Here is an 11,186-nt window from a genome sequence, read left to right as displayed (position 1 = left end):
AAAAAAAAAAAAAGAAAAAAAAAAGAAGAAGATATTTTGACATAGAAATTGAAATTTTTGTTTTGACACGAAACATCGTCTCTGGAGCAAGAACGTTACCAAACGCAGCCTTAGCTCTCAGATTTAGAGAATCACACAATGCACACAAAGATTTATGTGATTCGATAGGATTTCCTGTATCCACGATGAGATGAGATCTGCTTCACTATCAATAGAGAATATGATTACAGATGCTCTCACTATGAATTTATAGGAAAACCTCACACAGTTAATTTACCAAAATACCCATGTAACAGCCATTTGAACCATCTATGAAATAGGTTCACTAAACACCATTTTTCTATTTTAAAATGGAATTTTGACACAAAAACTGAAAATTCCAATTTTGCCACGATATGTCATTTCTGAAAAAGAATGACTAGCAAACACATCCTAAATGAATGGTGTGATTCTAATTTATTCAGTTATACCCAATAATATTTAATTACAGCTTACCGACCCTCGTACTTAAACTAATAACGTAATAGTGGGAGGCGTATTAGTGCTAATAACTTGAGTATTTTATGTCTTGATTTAGAAGCTCATTCACCTTTCTTATTGGTTGGTAAGCTCTTTATCATTGTTTTCACCAAAAAAAAATCTCTCTATCATTGTTGTTTATTGCGTAGTTGTTGAACGTGACGTATCAAATCTATTAATAAATCAAACTAATTATGACTAAGTATACTCTATTTTTGTAGTTTAATGAGGCTTCGTTTGTTTCTTTGTAAAATACCTTGTAAACGTAATTTTTTTTAGTAAATTTGCTTTGTCCCTATTTATTTCATTTTGGTAAATGAGGTTCGCGAAAATTTTCTACAATAAATCCACGGTCTTTAGCATATTGTCCTGGAGATTTTAGCTTGCTAGCTTGTAAATTTTAATTGTAAGTAAATAAGTTTAAAATATTTTTATTTGTAGGAAATTTATAAGTAGTAATATATTATTTTTTATGGGAGGGTTTCGCTGACTTCTGCATGCCGTTAATGTACAATTTCGAGCCTTTGAAAAGGATATCATGAAAAAACATTGAAACAAGGTGAGGAGAGGGAGGAGGCATTGAGGGGCCAGCATAGAAACCCACTGAGGAGCAATGAAGAGAATACAATTGCTATTATTACTATTTTTCAAGAAGGTGGAGAGTATGAGGATCGAATTAGTGACCTTTCCTAAACTTAGGTTAAAGCCTTAAAGACCAATTACTCACTGCTTATCCCAAAATTTTGCTAATTAAGAGAGATAAAGCTTATTTTAAATAATAAAAAAAATCAATAATTAAGGGGGAAAAAAGTTCCTTGACTTTGGTTGACCATTGAAAATAACTTTGATGTAACCACAAAAATTGTCATTTAGAAGGGATAAAACTTATGTAAACCATAACAACTACCAATGATTAAGAAAAAAAAGAGGTTGATTGACATAGTTGACCATTGAAAGTGATGTTGTTTCTTGTTGAAACAGTAATGTTGATTGAATAGCCAAACTTTTGTCATTTAGAAGCAGGGTGCTTATGATTAAAAAAAAAAAAGAGAAAGAAAAATGAGGAAGAGGGTGCCTCATACATGTTTAAGAATTCCGATAATTACATGAAATATGCACCAAACATTTCTCAAGGTTTGATGCACTTGCCAACCGGCACTATTAATTATAGATTGATGACAAGTTTAGGAAAGGTGACAACTCAATTGAAATGTGATCAATGTTCTAAATTTAGGTTTGGATCGGTTGGTATTGGTTGGGTCGGAATAGTATCAGTTTTGATCGATCATTGATCTTGATCTTTCGATCCTAATACATATGTATAGTTCAAGGGTAAAATCATAATACAACAATAATTAGATCTTTTCCCAGTTAAATAGGGTTGGCTACATGGATTAGTCAATGAAAAATATAACAAAAAGAAGAGGGAAAATGGGAAAAGAAAAAAGAAAAGAAATGAATCAAAGCATTGCAACACCTCCAGTCTAGCCCACCTAAACATAGTCGGTAACAAGGATCTTTGTCGTCCACAATCCACATAGTTCTGTTTGATGTCACAATCATACTAGGGTCAAGGCCTAGCTTCTTCATATCTTTCCTTACCAACTCATCGATGATAATTTTAGGTTTACCCCTAACTCTTCCAAAACTGTCCCACTTGATCTGATCACTCATCCGTACTAGAACATCCCAAGACCTCTTCTGAACATGATCATACCACCTTAAACAATATTCTCGAAAAAACAGGGGTAGATCTATCATGATCCAATCAAGATCAATCTAGATTGATATTGAAATGATATCGACCTTTCACCATCCCATGATTGTTCCCGAGTGTTAGAACCTTGATTTTGATAAAACACGTTCAATCCATTTTATTTTCCTTTTGAGAATAGAAAATTAGGGAAAAAGATCCCTAGGCGTGATAGTGTGAGATCTCTTTCCCATGTCTTCAATATTTCGATTATGTGATTTTTTTTTTTCAAATATAAAAATTTCATTTCTGTTTCCTTTAATTCTTGTTACAGTCAAACATAGCTTAATTCTTCTTACAGTCAAACATAGCTTAATTCAATAGGTTAAACCCATGGTGGGGTGAGGAGAAGCCCACCATGGGATATGTGCACCATTCACATCCCATGGTGGGGTGAGGGGAAGCCTCCTTGGCTTACATGCAGTCATTGTAATAAACTAATCCAAATGATAAAAACTGAATTAATTATATAAATAATGATGGATTATTTCTTTTATGATAATAACAAGGATAAATGATGGCCATACTGCCCTTATTACGCCTCTTCTCAAACTCTTGATATGTTTTTCAATTCAAACCGTGTGACATCCCCTCCTGTGATCCTGTATATATATTTGATATAACCCTTATAATAAAAACCTACTAAGGAGCTACTAGACGATTTTTGGGTTTGGATAGATACTAAATCCAAGCGAACACCAAGCTCTTCTTATTCGAGGTGATCATGCGGTCTAAGAGACATGAACAATGCCGCATAGCGCATAAGGAGACGATCACTATTGCTATTGTCATTGCCATTGCCATTTTCCATTGCCTGAATCATAGGACCCCTTGTTCTTTTCAAGTACCGGCGCCAAGCAAATTGTACATTCACGGCTGCCCATGTTCTCCAATTGGTGGAGTAGTACCTAGCTGTCCTCTTAAGCCTTTCATTAGCAAATCTGTATCGAAAATGCTCGGTGATATACCGAAGATTATGTGCTTCTAGACCAAATGCTTCAGTTGCTTCGACACACACAAATGTCGCGGATGAAGCAGGGAGACGATCGATGAATGGCCGGCGAAGGCACCATGAAAGAAGTTCATCCCCTAGGAAGCTCCCAGGGCCTAACATACATGTTGCTACCATGCCTTTGCTTAGTTTTTGGCTACTTCGCAACTGACCATTCACCACAAAAACCATTCTTGGCACTGGGTCTCCTTCTCTAATTATCTACATACATAGAAGCAGGAATTGATTAAGGGGAGGAAATTAAAAACAAAAAATTTCAGATTATTTCAAAGAGAAATTATGTATCACTTGTGCTTTTGATTTGTAGTTGTGTACCTTTTCATCTTTAGAGAAGACTAGGGGCTTAACCCTATCACAAATGTTATCTAAGATCAGATCATCCAAGTTGTGGAACAAAGGAACCTGCAAAGAAAACAAAGAGTGTATTCCGGTTCATATATAGGGGACCCACATGATCAAGAAAAAAGAAGAAGTGTCGAGAGTGTGAGAGGGCATGCACATCATGTTCTCATTTATCTAAATGATGAAGTACGCTACACTTATATTTGTTTGTTTTACATTCTCTGAATAGATTCTGGGCCTAGAATGCATTCTAAAATCCAATTATTTTCTATTTTCTTTCTTCAGAATATGTGCTAGATTCAGAATCTATTACAAGTATGCATACCAAACACAGCCTCAATTTTCTTTTCTTTACCTTCTTGATGAGATCCAAGCAAAGGTACCGCTTAATATCCCGTCGGAGTCCTTCAGGCAAGTCTTTAATCAAGTCCATCTCGTCTTCTCCACCCATAGCAGCCCATCTCTGTCGTTCAAAATGGCGTACTCTTTGTCTCAGACGAGAAGGTAATTGTCGACGCCTCATCCACCATTCCAAATCTCGACACCTTAATTGCATCGTCCTCTTCCTCGCCATGACCGCATGCAGAAACACCTATATATATGGCAAGGGTGACCAAAATTTTCGTTTAGGTCTTGTGATCCCAATAGCTAGGAGGGATTAATTTCCTTCAAGTTCATTCCGAGCTTGCTAGCTAAAAGATCATATTTAGCTAATTAGAACTAACCTGAATATTCCCAATCAATAGAGTGAAAAGCATTAAACCACTTAGCACGACAATTATACAGAATATCACTTCTAGCCAATGACTTGTAGGTTCAAGATCATTACCAAATGTGCTGTAACAAAAGAATGAAAGTAAAAATTAGCCAATGAATTCCAAAATAATACTAGATGGTTTAAGTGTTTGAGCAATGTACCTGAGAGTCATCAAGCCCCAAAATATTGGGTAAAGGATCTTAACCACAATAGAATTGCTAGAAACAATTGGAAGTGCCCATTTATAGATTCCATAACGGAATGGTCCATTGCCATTTAGACACACTGGTACATTTGGGATTCCGATCGGTGGCGCCGCCGTTGAATTATTACTACATGGGGTCGCGAATATATTCAGTGGTAACCGGTAGCAGATTTCCTCGGCACAAGACAAGGATAGCTTGCACTTCTTCCCTCGATCACATTGTTGTCCAAGGCATGAAGCCACTCTATGTATCGCAAGGACATACCAGCAGCCCCCGGCCACCTTCATTATTTGGAACAAATTAAAAGCTTATTATACTTTTGGAAGAGGATTAGGCATGTCACTAGCTTTCCTGGAGATGAAAGAGATATCAAAACACTTACATGGGAAGCAATGAAATAGGCAATGAGATTAAGGGCAAAGCCCCACCAAATGGTGCCAAAGATGTAACCAGTAACCTTCTGCATTCTCCTCATGATGGAGATGCTGTGATAGACCTTTGGGAGGAATTGGAATAAGAACATTAATAGAAGGATTGTCATTATCAGTTTTATCTTCTCTTCCCTTATCAATTTGGGTACTACCAACCAGAAAACCACCTGCAACAAATTAAAATTAATTGAGCAAATTAGAAGATAAAAATACCCATTACCACAGTTTTAACTAGGGCCCAAATCAAATTTAGGAGAGGAGCCCATGAGATAAGACCCATTATAATCTGAATAGGAAGAGGGTTCCCTATTCATGCCACACCAATGACAGGCACATGAACAATGTTGATGTTGGAATCTCTCCATCATGAATCGTCGGGGATCGGATCAGTTTCCATTAATTCTATTTTTTTACTAACAGTGGGTATACAAGCCTTCGGCCTGACTAGTCCCAGGGGTCCATACTAATCTGACAACTGCGTGGACCGGTTGACACAAATCAAGGTTGAATGAGAACCATTCAAAATTCACCGAAAGCAGTGAAGAGCACTAAACACCCTGTGTGAGTAGCCCCAAGGAGATAAGAGGAGTCAAACTTAAAATCACATACTTCTTGAGGCGAAGGTCCCGTACCAACTTAGTTGCTGCCAATTCTAATTAGATCAAAATCAGTTGAATCCTAGAAATTTGGTCAGAAGCAAAGATTTTTCAAAATCTGTGAGTCATTGAACAGAAATTGGATAAAATTAAGATTAAATAAAACCGGTTCTAATTTAAATAGTTCGCTTTCATAGCTCAGTTGGTTAGAGCACCCGTTTAGTAAGCGGGAGGTCTTGAGTTCGACTCTCAATGAAAGCAAAATTCGCCAAATTTTTTTTTTTCATTCCTTCGATCCGGTGTTGAGTTCAACTCATAGAATCAGAACCGTTGATTCCGATTCAAGTCCGACGATTCACGGATCCAAACGCATCCGATTTGTTTAACGATGTCAAAAGTAACAAATAGCTATCTGCCACGTTTCAAAGATAGGTTTCATTCTCGTACGCTGACACACGTGGAATCCATGTGCCAGCGTAAGGGAGTACGAGAAAGGAAGCTACCTGGGGGACGGGAAGAATGACGAAGATATCGAACCAGAAGCCCTTGAAGGAGCGAAGGTAGTGAGAGGCGATGGCACTTGCGTCCCACACGAGCTTCCCGCAACCAACCACGAGAGATTCCCTGGACACGTAAGCAAGGCGAAACTGTAGGCAGAGGTGGCAAAGGTGCACCGCATCCACCATAGTCCGGAGCACCGTCACGATAGCAGCCAGCCCACCGTCCATGTAAAGACAAGGAGCTCCGTTTCTCCCTATCGATAGCGCGTAGAAGAATAACGGGTCTATGGCTAACGCCATCCCACGCGCCAACAGGAAGGCTCTGTTCCACGTCTGCACTCGCTTGCTTCGAGGGTCCATCACTCGCCCCAACGGACCCTTCAACGACCTCCTCCGGTTCAATTTCGACTCTCCTCCGTTACCGGCCCAGTCGTGACGGTTCTTGTACTGTATTGGGATTAGTGAGGAACCGGCACTTGCTTCCCACTCGGGCGGGTGGACTCGGTCAACACTGGTGGAGTGGAAGGCTGGAACTCCCACTTGTGTGCAAGCGTAACACTCCACCGGAGAGCTCTCCGACATGGGACTCTCCTCCTCTCCTCCTCCTCCTCCTCCTCCTCCTCCTCCTCCTCCTCCGCCGCCGCCATCTTCCAAATGGTTGTTAGGGTGATCTCCTTGCTTCCACCACCGGAATATCCCAAACCACCTGTCACAATTCATTATATCTTAAAAGAAGAATGAAAAGACTAAATGGTAATGATTTGAATGATGAATTGCAGATAATTAACCTTGGAAGGGAGTTTTGGAGTTCCGGAAGCGAGGGCATCCTTGGGAGAGTGAAACTCGAACCATGGGAGAGTGGCAGAGAGCTTGAACTGAAAAATGAGGGATGAAGGCTAATAATTTGGGAAGAAGATATATTTTTATAGAGAGAGGCTGTGGTGGAGAGAGAGAGGGGTGGGGTGGGTCCTGAGTGGGTTTGGTTTGGAGTTGATGTATAAGTGCCTCTGTCACGTTGCACATGAAGGTGTTCCCTGTGGGGATCGGATCGTGATCACCACCAATACCGCAAAAGGTGAAAAGGTCTGATGATTGATTTTTTCCTTTCGACAAGGGTGGTGGTCTGTTTGTCTTTTTTTCGCTTCTATACGAGCAAGAGTTGTAGGAAAACATTTGAGTCAAAATTGTATGCAATGAGTGGTGAGATATAGTAATGCGTATTCAATGGTTAAGAGAGTTACATCTCATCGCTTCACAGCAGACAATTTTGACATAAAAGGAGTTCAAATCGTTTACAATAAGTGATGAGGTGTAGTGAGTATCGAATGGATGAGAGGGCTTGGCCATGCAACCTAATCGTTAGATGTTCACTATATCTCACCGCTTCACCGTAAATGACTTTGATGCAATGAGCGGTGAGATGTAGTGAATATCCAATGGTTAGGATGAGCCAGTAATGCACCTCAACCATTGGATGCTCACTACATCTCACGACCTCATAAGAGACAATTTTAACACAAAAGCTCTACTATGTGTTTGGTTCTTCAAATGCATATTTATTGTGATGAGGTTTTGAAAGATATAAACACAAAATTGGCTAACAAATTATCGCTTTGAAACGAGCTTTATGCATCCCATTTAGATTTGCATTTTTCTTTTCTTTTTATCATTATATATATATATATATATAAAGCTTTAATAGGTATTCTAAATTCTAATAAAGCTAAGATAAAATTTGTGGAGTCGATAACACTTATGGCCCCTTAGGCATGCGTAGCCAGCCAAGTGAATGATAGTGGAGCTGACGAACACGCTTCTTCAAGATCTTAAAATTTGTCGCTCATAAACAATTTCATGGAAGCTTAATTTGAAGGTGACTTAAAAAAAAGGTGTGGTCGGCTAGGGTCGTTTCCTCCTCAAGGCGATATATATAAAGAATTTTTTTAGGTTATCACCTCAAGATGTCTGGCCGTACAAAAATGAGGTCACCATCGTCCTCACACTCTGCTTGTTTTTATATATGGGAATCTCGTTGTCACCATAGCTAAGTACGCTAGTGCTCCAACCCCAACTTGCCAACTTGCCTTGAAGAGAGATTTAGAGAGAGAGAGAGAGATCTGGAGAGAATTAATGATTCACTTGACTAATGTTCTCTGCTAATCTTATAATCTTATGTTGTTGTACATAAATAAATGAATGTTGCCTTAATTCTGACTTCATTATAAGATATCTCAATCTTTCATTCTTTCTTTTCTTCTTCTTTCTTTCCTTTTCCCCATCGTACGTCCCGTACTCGTCAATACAAATAATGCCCCACATTCTATGGCTAATCATCCTTTTATTTACTCTTTAATTTCATTTCTTTTCTAAAACATTTTCTTGATGCTCCCAAGTGAAAACGGCTTCCATGGGTCTTTTCCCAGCATGAAAAATGGAATAGGTCCTGGAACCCTAAATTATTCAGCCAGAATTATCTAAAAAGGTGAAAAAGAACGGTCCTTGATTGTATCATTTACGTCAAGACACACAAGGAGTGTAAAAATACCACTTTTTCGGTCAATGACTTTGCCTGCCCATCTTCCTATTGGTCTGCATGCAATAATCAAGCAACGTGGATTGTTCTATCACTCATATCTTAAATGGCCCCTTATTTTTATAAGACAGATGAAAATTAGTTAGTACTCCCGTGGTGGAGAGAACCCACTCCCTATTAGTGAATTTGGGCATGAGCTCTCTAGTTTGTGATCTAACACCATCACTTTTACAGGGAATTTGGATGGTATTTTTAATCAGATGGAATGTATTTTAAATAGTTTATAATATAAACATGAAATATATTTCATCTAAACAAGTGGATTTTTTTTTTTTCTTTCGATATCTTTAATCAAAACATTTGCATTCTCGTGATGTCTGGGCTTAAATATGAGAAGCATAAAATGACTATCCTACTCGAGAGATGCAAATAAAACAAATAGCATTCTTAGACATTAATTACATATATCTGTCCCACCCCATCATAAGTGAATTGTTTTGCGTTACATCAACCTAACATAACTAAAAGTTGCAAAGCTCTTTGAACCAATTTAGGTGTGTTTATATATATATATATATATATATATTGGTTTTACTAAGCTTTGGAAAGAAATAGAAATAGTAACTAAATTTAACTCTTTCAATTATTGAAGAAAAGGACCCATTACAAGATCTTAGAAATATATACAAGTGGACCCTTCTTTGATAAGGTCCTCTGTGGTCCTCCCAGAGCCGTACGAGGTATGGACACACTTGTCATACAATCCTGCAAGACTAATATCTCTCAATACCAAATTAGACCACCCAAAGCTCTCTCTGTGATTGAGAGAACACCAAATGCTGATGTGTTTTGGGGCATATGATCTTTTATGAGAGTTGAGGGTTTTTTTTTTTCTTAATTAAATGTAAAAATAGTGTTCTAAATTCCAATAAAGCTAAGATGAAATTTGTGGAGTCAATAATACTTATGACCAATGGGGTTGGTAGTCTAGTGGTGAAAATGCCCTTAACCCATCACCGCTCTAATAGGCTGGTTGTGGGTTCGAATCTTGGCATGTCCACTATCTTTCATTGGTTTTGCAGAAGCATTGCTTGCCAAATGGAAATTTGTTCTGAGGGCTATGATCATTATCGTGGAACATTCTTTTTTCATTAAAGAAAAAAAAAAAAAGAACACTTATGGGTCCTTTGGCATGCGTAGCTAGCCAAGTGAATGATGGTGGAGCTGAACAGCACGCTTCTTCGAGCTCTTAAAATTTCTCATCGTTTGACAGAATCAATCATTTGTCGCTCATAAACAAATTCATGAAAGCTTAATTTGAAGGTGACTTAAAAAAGGTGTGGTCGGCTAGGGTCGTTTCCTCCTCAAGGCGATATATATAAATATTTTTTGAGGTCATTACTTGAAGATGTCTGGCCGTACAAAACTGAGGTCACGATCGTCCATTTTATATATGGGAATCTCGCGGTCACACCATTGGTAAGTACACTAGTGCTCCAACCCCAAGTTGCCAACTTACCTTGAAGAGATATCTAGAAAGAGATCTAGAGAGAGAAAGAGATATGAATTGATGATTCAATTGACTAATGTTTTCTCCTAATCTTATGTACATTAATAAATGAATGTTGCCTTAATTCTGACTTCATTATAAGATATCTCAATCTTTTATTCTTTCTTTTTTTCTTTCCTTTTCCGCATCGTACGTCCTGTACTTGTCAATACAAATAATCCCCCACATTTTATGGCTAATCATCCTTTTACTTTTTAATTTCATTTCCCTTCTAAAACATTTTCTTGATGCTCCCAGGTGAATACGGCTTTCATAGATCTCTTCTCAGCAAGAAAAAAGGAATAGGTCCCCGAAACCTAAATTGTTCAGCGAGAATTATCTAAAAAGATGAAAAAAATGGTCCTTGGTCACGTTCTTTACGTCAGGACATAAGGACTATAAAAAGATCATTTTCTCCATGTGATCGATGCCTTTGCCTGCCTGCCTTCCTTCCTATTAGTCTGTACTCTGATGCAATAATCAAGTAATTATGGACTGTTTTATCGTCCTTATCTTAAATGACCCCTTATTTTATAAATCAGAAGAAAATTAGTTAGTATTCCTGTGGTGGAGGGAACTCACTCCCTATTAATAATTTTAGTCATGAGTTCTCTAGTTTGCGACCTACTACCACGACTTTTACAAGGAGTTGAATGGTATTTTTAGTCACTTGAAAAATATTTTAAATAGTTTATAATATAAGAAAATAATTATGTCATTTATATGATATATTATTTCATCTAAATAAGTGGAATATTTTTTTCCCCTTTTTTCAATACATTTAATCAAAAGATTTGTGTTCTCGTGATGTCTGGGCCGAAATATGAGAACGACAAAGTAACTATCCTACTCGACTAATGCAAATAAAATGAATAGCATTCTTAGTCATTAATTACATCTGTCCCATGACTCTCACTCATCATATAAGATGTTGTTTTGCGTTACATCAACCTAATATAAGTAAAAGTTGCAAAGCTCTTTGAACCAA

General features: G+C 37.8%; 1 protein-coding gene and 1 non-coding gene across 2 annotated transcripts; one reads left to right on the top strand and one right to left on the bottom strand.

Moving 5' to 3' along the window:
* Positions 1-2,719: 2,719 nt before the first annotated feature.
* LOC122090592 (cyclic nucleotide-gated ion channel 2) lies at positions 2,720-7,032 on the bottom strand. The gene is made up of 8 exons (XM_042660233.1): positions 6,905-7,032; positions 6,120-6,822; positions 4,972-5,187; positions 4,545-4,870; positions 4,352-4,463; positions 3,982-4,218; positions 3,600-3,686; positions 2,720-3,485 (listed from the first exon to the last, which is right to left on the bottom strand). The coding sequence occupies exons 1-8, from the start codon at positions 6,940-6,942 to the stop codon at positions 2,982-2,984; spliced, it is 2,223 nt and encodes a 740-aa protein (XP_042516167.1). The 5' UTR covers positions 6,943-7,032; the 3' UTR covers positions 2,720-2,981.
* TRNAT-AGU lies at positions 5,804-5,877 on the top strand. Its single transcript has one exon. It is a non-coding gene; the product is annotated as a tRNA-Thr (tRNA).
* Positions 7,033-11,186: the final 4,154 nt, after the last annotated feature.

Source organism: Macadamia integrifolia, chromosome 10, assembly GCF_013358625.1.
Source record: "Macadamia integrifolia cultivar HAES 741 chromosome 10, SCU_Mint_v3, whole genome shotgun sequence".
Lineage (NCBI taxonomy): Eukaryota > Viridiplantae > Streptophyta > Magnoliopsida > Proteales > Proteaceae > Macadamia > Macadamia integrifolia.
The sequence above is the reverse complement of the archived record's forward strand: the minus strand, read 5'-3'. Positions and strand labels throughout refer to the sequence as shown.